Source organism: Zosterops lateralis (genome assembly GCF_965231275.1).
Source record: "Zosterops lateralis genome assembly, chromosome: 26".
Lineage (NCBI taxonomy): Eukaryota > Metazoa > Chordata > Aves > Passeriformes > Zosteropidae > Zosterops > Zosterops lateralis.
In genome coordinates this window covers 3,615,624-3,631,707 of record NC_139786.1, presented here as the reverse complement: position 1 = coordinate 3,631,707, position 16,084 = coordinate 3,615,624, and the positions used below count along the sequence as shown (strand labels likewise).

The following is a 16,084-nucleotide window of genomic DNA, read 5'->3' as shown; positions in this document are numbered from 1 at the left end:
ATGAAGTGGCTCCCGGTGGTCCTGGCCTGCCTGCAGCTGGCCCAGGGGGCCGTGAGGTGGGTGACAGGGCGGGGATGCTGAGACTGGGGATGCTGAGACTGGGGATGCTGAGCCCGGGGATGTTGAGCCTGGGATGGAGCCCAGGGATGATGAGCCCGGGATGATGAGCCTGGGGATGATGAGCTCGGGGTGATGAGCCTGGGGATGGAGCCTGGGGATGGAGCCTGGGGATGGAGCCCGGGGATGGAGCCCGGGGATGGAGCCTGGGATGATGAGCCTGGGGATGGAGCCTGGGGATGGAGCCCGGGGATGGAGCCCGGGGATGGAGCCTGGGATGATGAGCCTGGGGATGGAGCCCGGGGATGGAGCCCGGGGATGGAGCCTGGGATGATGAGCCTGGGGATGGAGCCCGGGGATGGAGCCCGGGGATGGAGCCTGGGATGATGAGCCTGGGGATGGAGCCCGGGGATGGAGCCCGGGGATGGAGCCTGGGATGATGAGCCTGGGGATGGAGCCTGGGGATGGAGCCCAGGGATGGAGCCTGGGGATGGAGCCTGGGGATGGAGCCTGGGGATGGAGCCTGGGGATGGAGCCCAAGGATGGAGCCCGGGGATGCTGAAGCCGGGATGATGAGCCCAGGGATGGAACCCGGGGATGGAGCCCAGGGATGGAGCCCGGGGATGATGAGCCTGGGATGATGAGCCCAGGGATGGAACCCGGGGATGCTGAACCCGGGATGATGAGCCCAGGGATGGAACCCGGGGATGGAGCCCAGGGATGGAGCCCGGGGTGATGAGCCCGGAGATGATGAGCCCAGGGATAATGAGCCCAGGGATGATGAGCCCCGGGATGATGAGCCCCGGGATGATGAGCCCGGGGATGGAGCCCGGGGATGGAGCCTGGGATGCTGAGCTCGCTGCCATTGGGGCGCCTGCAGCTCCACCTGGGGTCACGGCCCGGGACAGCTGCTGGGACATGGGGAGGTCCTGGGGCGTGGAGAGCAGCTCCCAGGGGATGGAAAGCAGATCCTGGAGACTTGGAGAGCTCCTGGAGACTTGGAGAGCAGCTCCTGGGGGATGGAAATATCCTGGGGCAATGATACCAGCTGCTGGGACATGGAGAGCAGCTCCTGGGCACATGGAGAGCAGCTCCTCGGGTGTGGAGAGCTCCTGGGGCACACAGGGAGCAGCTCCTGGGCACACAGGGAGCTCCTGGGGACATGGGGAGCAGCTCCTGGGACATGGAGAACTCCTGGGACACGTAGAACAGCTCTTGGGATGTGGAGAGCAGCTCCTGGGGGATGAAAAGATCCTGGGGCAATGAGAGCAGCTCCTGGGCATGGAGAGCAGCTCCTGGGGTGTGGAGAACTCATGGGGCACACAGGGAGCTCCTGGGGACATGGGGAGCAGCTTCTGAGGACATGGAGAACTCCTGGGACATGTAGAGCAGCTCCTGGGATGTGGAGAGCAGCTCCTGGGGGATGGAGAGTAGCAGGTCCTGGGGCATGGAGAGCTCCTGGGGTGTGGAGAGCAGCTCCTGTGACTTGAGGAGCAGATCCTGGGGCATGGAGAGCTCCTGAGGCTGGGAAAGCAGCTCCTGGGACATGTAGGGCAGCTTCTAGGATGTGGAAAGCAGCTCCTGGGCCATGGGGAGCTCCTGGGGACATGGGGAGCAGCTGTTGGGATCTGGAGAGCTCCTGGAGACATGGAGAGTTCCTGGAACCTGGACAGCAGTGGCTGGAGACTTGGAGAGCTCCTGGGGCATGGAGAGCAACTTCTGGGGCACAGAGAGCATCTCCTGGAGCATGGAGAGCTCCTGGGGCACTGAGAGCATCTCCTGGGCACTGAGAGCATCTCCTGGGCACAGAGAGCACCTCCTGGGGACATGGAGAGCTCCTGTTGTCACTCAAATGAGCCCAGAAAACTGAGCCTTTGAAAACGCCCAAATCATCTTATTTTCTGTTGTGTTTCACCTCTCCCTGTGCAGGATCAGCCTGAGGAAAGGCCTGTCCATCCGGGACAAGATGAGGGCAGCTGGAGTGCTGGATGATTTCCTAAAACACATTAAATATGACCCAGTGAAGAAATACCAGCCCAGCCAGGGCTCGGTGGTGAGGGTGCCTGTCACCAACCACCTGGATGTGAGTGCCCCACACTCCTCCTCCTCCCGCCTGTCCTTCTCCTTCCCAGCTGCCACAGCAACCTGGACACCCCTCAGCTTCCAGGAGGGAGAAATTGCTTTTTTTCTCACTCTCAAATTGCCTTTCCCCCAACTCTTAAATTGCTTTTTCCTCACTCTTAAGTTGCCTTTCCCCTCACTCTTGAATTGCTTTATTCTGCATTCCTAATTTGCTTTTCCCCCCCACTCTTAAGTTGCCTTTTCTCCCATTCTTAAACTGCTTTTTTCCCCACTTTTAAATTGCTTTTCTCCTCACTCTTAAGTTCCTTTCCCCCCACTCTTAAACTGCTTTTTCTCCACTCTTAAATTTCTTCTCTCCCCACTCTTAAATAGATTTTTCCCCCCACTCTTGAACTGCTTTTCCCCCCCACTCTTAAATTGCTTTCCCCCCATTCTTAAATTGCCTTTTTCTCCACTTTTAAGTTGCCTTTCCCCCCACTCTTAAATTCCTTTTTTCTGCACTCTTAATTTGCTTTCCCCCCCCACTCTTAAATTGCTTGTTCCCTACTCTTAAGTTGTCTTTTTCCCCACTCTTAAATTACTTTCTTCCACACTCTTAAGTTGCTTTTTCCCCTTTCCCCCCCACTCTCAAATTGCTTTTATCCCCCACTCTTTTAAGTTTCTGTTTCAAACCTCAAGGAAGTTCACCCCCAGCCACAAAGAGCGAGGCTTTTCTACATGAAACAAACCCCCAATAATTATGGAATATTTCATTTTTTGGGGGGCCTGGCTGGGTGTGAGATGAGCAATGCCAGGGGGGATCCTGCTCTGTCCCTGAGCCCGTGGCCAAGGGAAATTCCCTGTTTTTTCCAGTCCTCCTACTTTGGGGAGATCAGCATTGGGGAGCCCCCCCAGAAGTTTTTGGTGCTGTTTGACACCGGCTCCTCCAACCTGTGGGTGCCCTCCTCGGACTGCAAGAGTCCTGCTTGCTGTGAGTACCCCCAGGGTGCTGGGAGTGGGGTTATTAGTGCTCCTAGGAGTAATTAGTACTCGCTAATTAGTACCAAGGATCCCGGCACTGCAGGGCTCCAGGCTCAATGTGTCTCAGAGCATCCCAGGCTGACAATGCCCAGATGGGTTTGGGTGTCAGTGAGTGCCCAAAGACACATCCTGGTGCCTGTCATGTTGGGGTTAGGGTTAGGGTATAGGGTTAGGGTTTAGGTTTGGGTGCCAGTGGGTGCCCAAAGCCATGTCCTGGTCCCTGTTCTTCTATGTCTGTCCCCTGTCATGTTAGAGTTAGGATCTGGGTTAAGGTTAGGGTTTGAGTTAGGGTTAGGGTTTAGGTTTGGGTGCCAATGGGTGCCCAAAGCCATGTCCTGGTCCCTGTCATGCTGGGGTTAGGGTATACGGTATAGAGTATAGAGTTTAGAGTTTAAGTTTAGGTTTAGGTTTAGGTGCCAATGGGTGCCCAAAGACACATCCTGGTCCCTCTCATGTTGGGGTTGGGGTTCGGGTTAGTGTCTATGGTTATGGTATAGGGTTAGGGTTTGGGTTTAGGTTTAGATTGAGGTTTAGGTGCCCCTGGGTGCTGAAAGCCCCATCCTGGTCCCTGTTCTTCTACATCCTTGCCCTGTTATGTTGGGGTTAGGGTTAGGCTTAGGGTTAGGGTCTACAGTTAGAGTTAAGGTTTGGGGTAAGGTTAGAGTTTGAGTTAGGGTTAGGTGCCAGTGGGTGCCCAAAGCTACATCCTGGTCCCTGTTCTTCCATGTCCTTCCCCTGTCATGTTGAGGTTAGGGTTGGAGTGTAGGGTTAGGGTTAGGGTTAGGGTCTGGGTTAGGGTTTGGGTTGGTGTCTAGGGTTGGGGTTTAGATTTAGGTGCCCCTGGGTGCCGAAAGCCCCGTTCTGGTCCCTGTTCTTCCATGTCCTTCCCCTGTCCTGTTTGGGTTAGGGTTAGGCATAAGGTTAGTGTCTACAGTTACAGTTAGGGTTTGGTTTAGGGTTTAGATTTGGGTTAGTGTTAGGATTAGGTTTAGAGTTTGGGTTATGGTCAAGTTTAGTGTCTAGGATTAGGATTAGGGTTTGGGTTAGGGTCAGGTATAGGGTTAGGGTTAGTGTCTATGGTTACCATTAGGGTTAGGATTAGGGTTTAGGTTTTGGTTTAGGTTTAGGGCCCTGAGTTTTCCCAAAGCCGCATCCTGGTCTTTGCCCCTCCTCATCCTTCCCCTGTCATGTTGGGGATATCACCGTGCCAGACCAAAAATGAGCCCGGGGTCATTGCACACCAAAACTCCTGCAGGGCCATAGCTGCTCCTGTATTCCCCCACTCCTGTCACTCCTGCAGGGGCTCCCTGCAGAGCTTTGACTTGTAATGAACCACTTTAGGAGGGGAAATAGGCCTGTAGACAACATGTTTTGAACTGCAAAAGGCCTTTATTTTCAGTAATCTGAAAATACGGAGTTTAATTTTGGAAAGCAAGGGGCATTCATTCTTTTTAAAATCCTCTACTGATCTGGGATAGTTGGTGCTTTCCTTGAGAAACTCAGAGCCCCCTGCCTGCCTATGGGAGATGAGCAAATCCCCATGGCCATGGCAGGAATCCCAAGGGTGCTCCCTGGCCATCTACAGAGGGAAGAGGAAAACCAGGAATTGTGGATTTGCTGTCCCAATCACAGCAGAGCTCATCCCTCATGGCAGGAGAGTGATGAGGATTTCATGGTGAAATTTCACAAAATTTCACTTTGCCCTTGTGCTTGTGACCCCTGTGATGCAAACATGAAGACAGCAGCTCACACCGTGTGTGGAGTTTAGAGTTCTGCACTAAAGAATTGCAGGATTACAAATGAATGAAAAATATAAAAGCAAAACACCCTAAGGCATCACCTGGAGAGAGATCTGGGTAAAACTGGGATGCAAACCCCACAGCTCAAAAGAGAAACATGGGACATGTTATCCCAACAGAGCATCCAGCAGTGAAATCCCACTGCAGCTCAGGACCTGCTCCCTGGGATTATCCCAATGGAGAATCCAGCAGTGAAATCCCACTGCAGCACAGGAGCTGCTCCCTGGGGATTATCCCAACAGAGAATCCAGCAGTGAAATCCCACTGCAGCTCCTTGGGATTATCCCAACAGAAAATCCAGCAGTGAAATCCCACTGCTGCTCCTTGGGATTATCCCAACAGAAAATCCAGCAGTGAAATCCCACTGCTGCTCCTTGGGATTATCCCAACAGAAAATCCAGCAGTGAAATCCCACTGCAGCTCAGAACCTGCTCCCTGGGATAATCCCAATGAAACATCCAGCAGTGAAATCTCACTGCAGCACAGGACCTGCTCCTTGGGGATTATCCCAACAGAGAATCCAGCAGTGAAACCCCACTGCAGCCCATTCCCAGGGCTTTTCCCTCTTCTCTCTCCCCAGTCAACCACGCCAAGTTCCAGGCCAATGACTCGGTCACCTTCACGCCCAGCGGCCGCTCCTACACCGTGTCCTATGGCAGCGGTGCTGTCACCATCGTGCTGGGCTCTGACACGCTCAAGGTCAGTGCTCCCCGTGCCATCCCTGCCCTCCTGCCTGCCTGTCCCCGTGGAGTGAGCCCAGGAGCAGCCTAAGGGCTGATCTCAAGTCCTGTGTTGGACTTGGACAAACCCTGGGTGGATATAAACCATTTATTGCCAACCTCAGTCATCCAGCTGGCCTTTGGCTGGGTTTAACCCAATTCTTGTTTTTTCCCCCAATTTTCCCCTCTGCCTGATGCTGTTGGCACCAGCTGTGACCCTGCAGTGCTTTTGGAGCAGCAGCCACCCCTCAGGTTTGCCTGGCTGAGCTCAGATCCCCCTTCCCCTGCAGATCCAGAGCATCACTGTCACCGACCAGGAGTTCGGGCTCACCCAGGACGAGCCCACCCAGCCTTTCTACTTTGCTGATTTCGACGGGATCCTGGGCATGGCCTACCCCTCACTGGCAGTGGGAGGGATGGCCACAGCTCTGGAGGGGATGCTGGAGCAGAACCAGCTGGCTGAGCCCATCTTCAGCTTTTACTTCTCACGGTAAAAAACCTTCCAGGGCGCTGTGCACGTCCTGGTGTGCCCTGCCTGTCCCCAGGAGGTGCCTTGGGGGTTTATCCCTCTCTAACCCACATTTATCACACTGATTTCCTCATCTCTGTTGCTGTGACTGTCTTTTTTTTTTTGCAGCCAGCCCACCTATGAGTATGGGGGAGAGCTCATCCTCGGGGGCATTGACCCTCAGCTCTTCCAGGGGGACATCACCTGGGCGCCGGTGACACAGGAGCTTTACTGGCAGGTGGCCCTGGAGGAGTGAGTGCTGTTTGTACCTCTGGAGCATCCAGCTGCAGCTTTGCAGGGTTTAAAGCTCTACGCTTTGGGTTTAGGGGCCAGCAGGTGCCCAAAGCCAGGTCCTTGTCCCCGTTGTCCCCCCAGGTTTGCTGTCGGGCAGTCGGTGAGCGGCTGGTGCAGCCAGGGCTGCCAGGCCATCGTGGACACGGGGACATTCCTGCTCACCGTGCCCCAGGAGTACCTGGAGAGCATCCTGGAGGCCCTGGGAGCCCAGGAGACCAGCTATGGGGTGAGTCTGGGGGGGTTTGGGGTCTGGAGCTTGCATGGGGATCAGAGCCCAGGTCCCACAGAACTCGGGTGGCACCTGCAGGACAAAGGGACTGCAGGTGTGTGACAGGAGGATGAGGGGACATCAGGCTGAGAGGGGTGGGGATGTTCAGCCTGGAGAAGAGAACATTGTGTGGAATTGCCCATTCCAGGATCTGAAAGGGGCTACAGGGAAGCCAGAGAGGGACTTGGGACAAGGGCCTGGAGTGCGAGTACGAGGAGGGGATGAGTTCAGATTGAAAGAGGGGAAATTTATGTTTGACACAGGGAAGGAATTCCTCCCTGGGAGGGTGGGGAGCCCAGGGAAGCTGTGACCACCCCTGGCAGTGTCCCAGGCCTGTTTGGGCACCCTGGGACAGTGGGAGGTGTCCCTGCCCACGGTAGGGGTGACACTGGATGAGCTTTATTGTCACTTCCACCCCATCCCATGATGGTGGCACTGCCAGGGGCTGGCAGTTTGTCACCCTGGCTCGGGGTGGCCTCTGTCCCGTCCCTGCCACCCCCTCCTGTTGATAGAGGACACAAAGGGAACCACGCTCACCCTTTAGGATGTGAGATGAGAAAAATGGAGAAAGTTTAGTTTGGTTTGGGGTTTAAATAGGGTTTGGGATTTGATCAGGGATTGGGGGAGGAGAGTAACACTTTTCTGACTCCAGTGGTCAGCTAGAAGTTTATTAACTTGTTTTGTTGTTTTTTTTTTCCTGGAAAGGGATGTAGTATTTACTAAACATCACTCTTTGTTTTTCTTACAATTTGTGAGAAAGCTCATGTAGAAATGTAAACTATCAGAAAAGCTGAAAAACCAGAGCAACCCCCCTGCTGTCCCTGTGTCCCCACAGTACGCCGTGGACTGCAACGACACCCAGAGCATGCCCTCCATCACCTTCAGCATCGGCGGTGCCCAGCTCCTGCTCTCCCCCTCCGCCTACGTCCTCAATGTACGTGTGGGATCCTCACTGGGAATTCCTGGAGCTCCCTGACCCATGTGGGATCCACACTGGGAATTCCTCGAGCTCCCTGACCCGTGTGAGATCCACCCTGGGAATTCCTGGAGTTCCCTGACCTGTGTGGGATCCACCCTGGAATTCCTAGACCTCCTTGACCCATGTGGGATCCACCCTGGGAATTCCTGGAGTTCCCTGACCCATGTGGGATCCACACTGGGAATTCCTGGAGCTCCCTGATGTGTGGAATCCATCCCGGGAATTCCTGGAGCTCCCTGACCCATGTGGGATCTACCCTAGGAATCCCTGGAGCTCCCTGACCCGTGTGGGATCCACACTGGGAATTCCCTGGAGCTCCCTGACCCGTGTGGGATCTACCCTGGGAATTCCTGGAGCTCCCTGACCCGTGTGGGATCCACCCTGGGAATTCCTGGAGTTCCCTGACCCATGTGGGATCTACACTGGGAATTCCTGGAGCTCCCTGACCCATGTGGGACCCACCCTGGAATTTCTGGAGCTCCCTTACCCATGGGAGATCCACCCTGGGAATTCCTGGATTCTCTGACCCATGTGGGATCCACCCTGGGAATTCCCTGGAATTCCTGGAGCTCCCTGACCCATGTGGGATCCACCCTGGGAATTCCTGGAGCTCCCTGACCCATGTGGGATCCTCACTGGGAATTCCCTGGAATTCCTAGACCTCCTTGACCCATGTGGGATCCACCGTGGGAATTCCTGGAGTTCCCTGACCCATGTGGGATCTACCCCTGGAATTCCCTGGAATCCCTAGACCTCCTTGACCCATGTGGGATCCACCCTGGGAATTCCTGGAGTTCCCTGACCGGGAGCTGTGCTCTCCCTGTGCCCATTCCATGGGCTGACCCCTCTGTCCCCCTCCCACAGAGCAATGGTTACTGCACGCTGGGCATGGAGGTGACCTACCTGCCCTCCCAGGACGGGCAGCCCCTCTGGATCCTGGGAAACATTTTCCTCAAGGAATATTACACCATCTTTGACATGGCCAACAGCCGGGTGGGCTTCGCCCTGTCGGCCTAGAGGGGGGAGGCAGCAAATTCCTGCCCCTCTCCTGGTCCCACGGCGTTCCCAGGGATGTTTCTGTTCCTGCTTGCCCCCGTCCATCAGGATTTCTGTGTCCTCCTCCTGTAATGTGAAAAACGGAGTTCGCTTTCTTGGTAAAATGTAAAAAGTTTAATAAAAAATTAGGTGGTAGAAATAAAGCAAATAGTTAAATGGATAAACAGTTATGGCTGGGTGAGTTGGCATTCAGCTAAGAGAACAAACTAATTTGGAAAACACTTCTTTAAATGTGTGTTACATATTCATAGACCTCTTATGTGTTATTTAAACATTCTTTGTAAATGTTGGTTTTAACTTCTGACTTTCCCCCATTCCATCAATATGTTTTATTTCTTCTGGTGGTTCAATCCAGTCTCCCAGTCCCTGATAACAGAGGTTTAATAAATCCCTCCCCTGGAGCTCCTGGTCACTGCCAGCTTCATCTGGATAAGATAATTCAGGAATACCACAGGGTTGTTTCTGATTATCTTTTCTATTTTCTGGTTTAGATGTTATATGAACAAAAGCAGCCTTTATTTTATATAAAATTATAATATTTTTATATATATAATTATAATATATACAATTATATATAATATCATAATACCTAGTATATAATATATTATATAATATATAATATACAATATGGAACATATACTATATAATATATATTATATATTGTATATAATATACTATATTATATACAATAGATAATCTATAGTATATAGTATATAATATATAATCTATAATCTATAATATATTATATATTATATATTATATATTATATATTATATATTATATTCTATATATAGTATATACAATATTATAATGCTATAGCCTAAAAAATACATTTATTCATCACACCACTATTTCTAATTTTCATTAACAGCAGAAATAAAAGAAACTATATTAACACAGCAAAACTTTCCAACATTATACATACAGTATTCATTTTAATATTTGCAAAAAGTTAATAACATAATATGTACTTATAAAATGAAACAAATAAACCCTGACATCCCAAACGGTCTCTGAGCTCCTGGGTTTGTTGGGAGCAGCCTGAGGGGTTGACAACTCCTTTCTCCAGCAAGGAAAGTGCTGGGATGAGCTCCAGCCCCTGGGATAAATCCCCAGGGATGGGCAATTCCCACCTCCAACCCCCGGGAAAGCTCAGGGGGGAAGCCCCTGACTCTCCCTGCAGCTGGAACAGGTTTGCCAAAGCCCTGGGGGTTTGTCCAAGCGGAAATCTGAGGCTGGAGGTGAATCACAGCACCCAAATGTCCCCTAAAGCCCAAAGTGGGGCTGTTCAGGCTGGGAAAACTGCACTGGAGGGTCGGGAATTAGGGTGGAGATGTGGCCAAGGGGATGGGGAACACCCTGGGCAGGGGAAGTTGGGTGACCCTGGTCTCTCCCAGAGTTTCTCAGAAGTTCTTTATCAGCAGAGCTGAATCATGACACCCAAATCTCCCCTAAACCCCAGAGTGAGGCTGTTCCTGGGTCGGGAATTAGGGGGACATGTGGCCAAGGGGATGTGGAGCACCCTGGGCAGGAGAGGTTGGGTGACCCTGCACTCTCCCAGAGTTTTTTATAAGTCCTTTATCACCAGAGCTGAGTCACAACACCCAAATGTCCCCTAAACCCTGAAGTGAGGCTGTTCCTGGGTCAGGAATTGGGGAGATGTAGCCAAGGGGATGGGGAACACCCTGGGCAGGGGAAGTTGGGTGACCCTGCTCTCTCCCAGAGTTTCTCAGAAGTTCTTTTTCACCAGAGCTGAATCACGACACCCAAATGTCCCCTAAACCCCGAAGTGAGGCTGTTCCTGGGTCAGGGATTGTGGTGATATGTGGCCAAGGGTCGTGGAACACCCTGGGCAAGGGAAGTTGGGTGACCCTGCACTCTCCCTGAGTTTCTCAGAAGTTCTTTATCAGCAGAGCTGAGTCACAACACCCGAATGACCCCTGAGCCTTCAACTGGGGCTGCTCAGCCTGGGAAAACCATGCTGGGAATATCAGGAATGGGAAGGTGTGGCCCAAGGGGATGGGGAGCACTCCGGGCAGGGGAGGTTGGGTGATACCACTTTTGCCCAGGATCCAGAGTCGTTTCTTGGAAGTTCTTTATCACCCGAGCTCGTTCTCAGATGTGTTCACAGCTCTGACACTTGCCGGGGGAAGGACACAAAGTGCTCCGAGCTCTGTGTCAAAATATTGACACAGGCTGAGTGCTGAGACCGAGATTAAGAGGGGTCGGACAGCAGGGAAGGGCATTCCTCCTCCTCCTCCTCTTCATCCTCATCTTCCTCCTCCTCCTCCTCTTCTTCCTTCTCCTCGTTCCCCTCCTCGTCCTTCCCCTCCTTCTCCTTCTCCTCCTTCTCCTTCTCCTTCTCCTTCTCCTTCTCCTTCTCCTTCTCCTTCTCCTTCTCCTTCTCCTTCTCCTTCTCCTTCTCCTCCTCCTCCTCCTCCTCATCCTCTTCCTTCTTTTTGCCCCCTCCTCATCCTTCTCCTTCTCTTTCTCCTCCTCCTCCTCCTCCTTCTCCTCTCCTTCTCCTCCACCTCCTCCTTCTCCTTCTCCTCCTCATCCTTATCTTCCTCCTCCTCATCCTCTTCCTTCTCCTCATTCTCTTCCTTGTCATCCTCTTCTTTCTCCTCCTTCTCCTTCTCCTCCTCCTCCTCCCGTTCCCTCTGGAATGGGAATTTCCTGCCGGGAGCAGGGTGCTGGTGGCAGAAGGGGACAATCAAAGGCTGCCCACGTCCCCTTTGCTGTCCCCTCTGCTCCCTGCAGGACCTGCCCAGGCCAAGGCAGATCCATCAGGATGTGATGGAGGAGCAAGGAAAACTTGAGGGTGGTTTCCCGACCTTCTGAACATCCCAAGCATCATTCCATGCCCAAAAAAACCTGGGATGGGAGCAGCCAGCAGGTCTGAGGGCACCTGGAACACCTGGAAACGCTGCTCCTGCCCATTCCCAGCACAGCAGCACCTGGAATTTCCACTTGCTGGAAAGGGGGGTGTGTGGTTTTTTCCTTTGTTTTCCGGAAAGCTGGAGCCGGGGCTGAAGGCGGGAGAAAAAACCCTTTAACTCGATGATAACAACCTCGTTCTGGTCTTTATCTGATGTCCTGTGTTTGGTCTCGGTATCTGAGGAGCTGAGCTGGATCAGGAGGGAGAGTGGGGTGGATGTGGTGACAAAGCTGAGGGTGGGAACAGGGATCCAGGGTGGGAACAGGGATCCAGGGTGGGAACAGGGATCCAGGGTGGGAACAGGGCTTGAGGTTGGGAGCAAGGATCCAGGGCAGGAGGAAGGAACCGGGCACAGACCTGGCCATTCCCAGCCTGTCCCGGCCCCGGGGCCACCGCCGGGGACATGTGGGGACTGGTGTTGGTCCTGCTGTGCCTCCCACTCGGGGAGGGGATGCTCAGGTGGGTCTGGGGGTGAGGATGAGGGGCCAGGGAGCAAGAGAGGGTGAGGATGAGGGGTCTGGGGGCAGGTGGGGACAAGGATGGGGGGTCTGGGGGGAAGGATCGGGTGAGGATGAGGAGTTTGGGGGTGAGGATGAGGGGCCAGGGAGCAGGGGAGGGTGGGGATGAGGGGCCTGGGGATAAGGATGAGGGGTCTGGGGGTGAGATGAAGGGTCTGGGGGCAGGTGGGGATGAGGATGAGGGTCTGGTGGTGAGATGAGGGGTCTGAGGATGAGGGGTCTAGGGGCAGGATTGGGTGAGGATGGGGACGTCTCTGGGGATGATCTCAAAACCCCTGGACACATTTCAAACTCCTCTGAACAGACCTCAAACCACTTTATACAGATCTCAAACCTCCTGGACAGATCCCAAACCTCCCTGTACAGATCTCAAAACCCGTGGACAGATCTCAAACCCTCTGTACAGATCTCAAACCTCGCTGGACAGATCCCAAACCTCCCTGTACAGATCTCAAACTCCCCTGGACAGATCCCAAACCCCCCTGTGCAGATCTCAAACCTCGCTGGACAGATCTCACACCCCCTGTACAGATCTCAAACCCCCTGTACAGATCTCAAACCCCTCTGTACAGATCTCAAACCCCTGTGCAGATCCCAAACTCCTCTGTGCAGATCCCAAACTCTCTTTCTTGGGTCCCAGGCCTCTCTGCCGAGGTCTGTGACTCCCTAGGGTGTCCAAAGGAATGCCTTGGACAAGAATCCATCCTGCACTGCAACCCCAATCCAGCTGGGAAACCTTTCCCAACCCTTCTCGTGCTGTTTTTGCAGGTTCTCCGTGGGGCTGGAGGTGACAGGCTGGTGCAGCCAGGGCTGTCAGGGCATTGTGGACACGGGGACCTTCCTGCTGACCGTGCCAGGGCCCTTCATGCCAGCCCTGCTGCAGGCCCTGGGCGCCCAGGACAGCGACCGGGGGGTAGGATGAGGACATGAGATCCCAGAGTCACCAAAAGAGCAAAATATCCCACCTGGAACAGGCCTGAAATGGGGGGAGAAAGGAAATAATTTGATAAATGGGGGTCTGGCACTGTCAGGGCCAAACCTGCAGTGGGGAAAAAAGGAAATAATTTGATAAATGTGGGTCTGGCATCATCAGGAACTGTCAGGAACTGCCCTTCAGTGTGGGAAATATGAAATAAATTGATAAATGTGGGTCTGGCACCATCAGGAACAACTCTGCAGTGGGGGAGAAAGGAAATAATTTGATAAATGTGGGTCTGGCACTGTCAGGGCCAAACCTGCAGTGGGGAAAAAAGGAAATAAAATGACAAATGAGGGACTGGAACTGTCAGGAACAACCCTGCAGCGGGGAAAAAAGGAAACAATTTGATAAATGTGGGTCTGGCACCATTAGGAACAGCGCTGCAGTGGGGGAAAAATGAAAAAAAAAAAGATAAATGTGGGTCTGGAACTGTCAGGAACAACCCTGCAGTGGGGAAAAAAGGAAATAATTTGATGATTTTTGGGTCTGGCACAGTCAGGAACAACCCTGGAACAGCCCTGCAGTGGGATAAAAATGAAATAAATTAATAAATGTGGGTCTGGTACCATCAGAACAACCCTGCAGTGAGGAAAAAAGGAAATAACTATATAAATGTGGGTCTGGAAGTGTCAGGAACAACCCTGCAGTGGGGGAAAAAGGAAATAATTTGATAAATGTGGGTCTGGCACTGCCAGGGCCAAACCTGCAGTGGGGGAAATATTAAATAATTTGAATTATGTGGGTCTGGCACCATCAGGGCTGTGCTGAGCACTGGACACCAGTGCCAGTCGTGGCTGTCCTGAGCCCTCCTTGCTCTCCTGCAGTTCCTGGTTGACTGCAGCACCGTGCCCACCATGCCCACACTGTACTTTGCCGTGGCTGGAGCCTGGTTACCTCTGCCTCCCTCTGTCTATGTCCTGCAGGTGGGTGAGATTCCTCCATCCCCAATTTTTGTCCCAGAATTCGCATCTCTGCTGGGATTTCCCCCATCCCTACGAGAATTCACAGCTCTGCCCAGTAGAAAAATCAGAATTTCCTTCCAACACCCCATCTGGAGCTTCAGCTGGGGAGGGAATTGTGCTGGAATTTATTGGAATTTTTAAATTTTTTTCTCCTCCCAGAATGATGGGATTTGCACGGTGGGGGTGGAGAGCACCTACGTGTCCTCTGCCAGCGGGGAGCCCCTCTGGATCCTGGGGAACCTCTTCCTCCGGCAGTATTATTCCATCTTTGACCTGGCCAACAACAGGGTGGGCTTTGCCACAGCGTCCTAAAGATGCTGAGCATCATCCTGGGGGGATTTCAGCCCCTGGAATAACTTTATTTTCTTCCTCCCGTGGATGAGGGTGTGAATAAAGGATTGGGAATCCAATTTGAGGTGTCCAGGCACTTCCTGACCTTTTGGATTGTGGCAATGACAAGTTGGTGTGGGTTTTTTATTTGGGGATTTTTGTTGTTGTTTGTTGAAAGGGGGTTGTTTGATTTTTTTTTTTTTTTTGTTGTTGGTTTTTTTTTTGGTTTGGTTTTCTTGGGGTTTTTTTGGGGGGGTTTGGTTTTTATTTTGGTTTTTTTGGTTTTAGTTGGGGTTTTTTTGGTTGGTTTGTTGGTTTTTTGGGTTGTTGGTTGGTCTTTTTTTTGTTAATTTGGGTTTTTTGGGTTTTGTTTTGTTTTGTTTTGTTTGGCTGTTTGGTTGGTTTTGGGGTTTTTTTCCCTTTTCTTTTTTTTTTTTTTTTTTTTTTCCCTTTTTTTTCTTTTTTTTTTTCTTTTTTCCTTTTTTTTTCTTTTTTTTTTTTTTTTTTTTTGTTCTTTTTTTCTTTTTGTCCTCTTTTTCCTTATTTTCTTTTCTTTTCTTCTTTTTTTTCTTCTTTTTCTTTGTTCTTTTTTTATTTTTTTTTTCCTTTTTTTTTCTTTTTTTTTTTTGTTTAATGGGACCCAGATCCCTGCTGGAACTGGCTGGGAGACCAGGATGAGTGGGAGAATTTCAGGCTGAGCCCTGGCTGGAGGCTTTGGGAACCAGTTTGGAGCAGGAGGAGCTGCGTGTGAACAGCTCCAGGTTCCTTGGGGTGCTTTTTTTTTTCTTTCCAAGGGGGACTTACCCACGTGTATTTGCAAACAAATGAGGGATTAAATCAGGGATTAAAGTGTCATGCAAAGACTCTCAGGCTGAGGAAAAACCCCCTGGGTTTGTTCTCCAGGGGGTAAAACTCACGGCTGCAGCCTCCAAGGAGGGCGGGGAGGATTTGAGGTTTGGGGTGTGTGGATGGACCCCAAGAGGAGCTCCTCAGATGGATTTGGGATGGGGCAAGGTGCTGGCCTTGGTGTCCAGTGTGGGTGATGCTCAGGAGGTGCAGGACATTGTCCGTGGCCACCCCAAAAATCTGTTGTTCCCAGACAGATCTGCCAGCAGGACAATCCTGGCCACCAAAACCCCGTCCTGTGGGCACAGGCAGGGAGGTGACAGGGTCACCTGGGGACTCCAGGTGCCGTGGGGAGCCCTGGCAGGGCCCCCTCCTGCTCAGCCCCCTGTTCCCAGCTCAGCCCAAATCTCCTGGCACAGCTTCCCTGGCACACCCCGGAGCCTGAGGGGGCCCTAAAGAGGGAACAAACCCCCAAACCCCGAGGTCAATGCTCCTTCTCCATGGGCACAGACACCTGTAGGATCCTGCTGCAAGGAGTGGTAAAATCCTGGTGCAAGGGGCTGCAGGATCCCAGTGTGACCCCAGGGCAAGGGGATGCAGGATTCCCATGTGATCCCAGTGCAACGGGATGGAGGATCCCAGTGTGATCCCAGTGCAAGGGGCTGCAGGATCCCAGTGTGACCCCAGGGCAAGGGGCTGCAGGATCCCAGTGTGACCCCAGGGCAAGGG

At 52.4% G+C, this 16,084-nt stretch overlaps 1 protein-coding gene across 1 annotated transcript; it reads left to right on the top strand.

Moving 5' to 3' along the window:
• PGC (progastricsin) lies at positions 1–15,372 on the top strand (the record flags this gene model as incomplete). Its single annotated transcript, XM_083878294.1, has 12 exons — positions 1–56; positions 1,987–2,140; positions 2,992–3,109; positions 5,539–5,657; positions 5,968–6,167; positions 6,315–6,437; positions 6,561–6,705; positions 7,583–7,681; positions 8,591–8,733; positions 13,007–13,151; positions 14,042–14,140; positions 14,321–15,372. The coding sequence occupies 12 exons, from the start codon at positions 1–3 to the stop codon at positions 14,489–14,491; spliced, it is 1,572 nt and encodes a 523-aa protein (XP_083734420.1). The 3' UTR covers positions 14,492–15,372.
• Between the last annotated feature and the right edge of the window lie 712 nt (positions 15,373–16,084).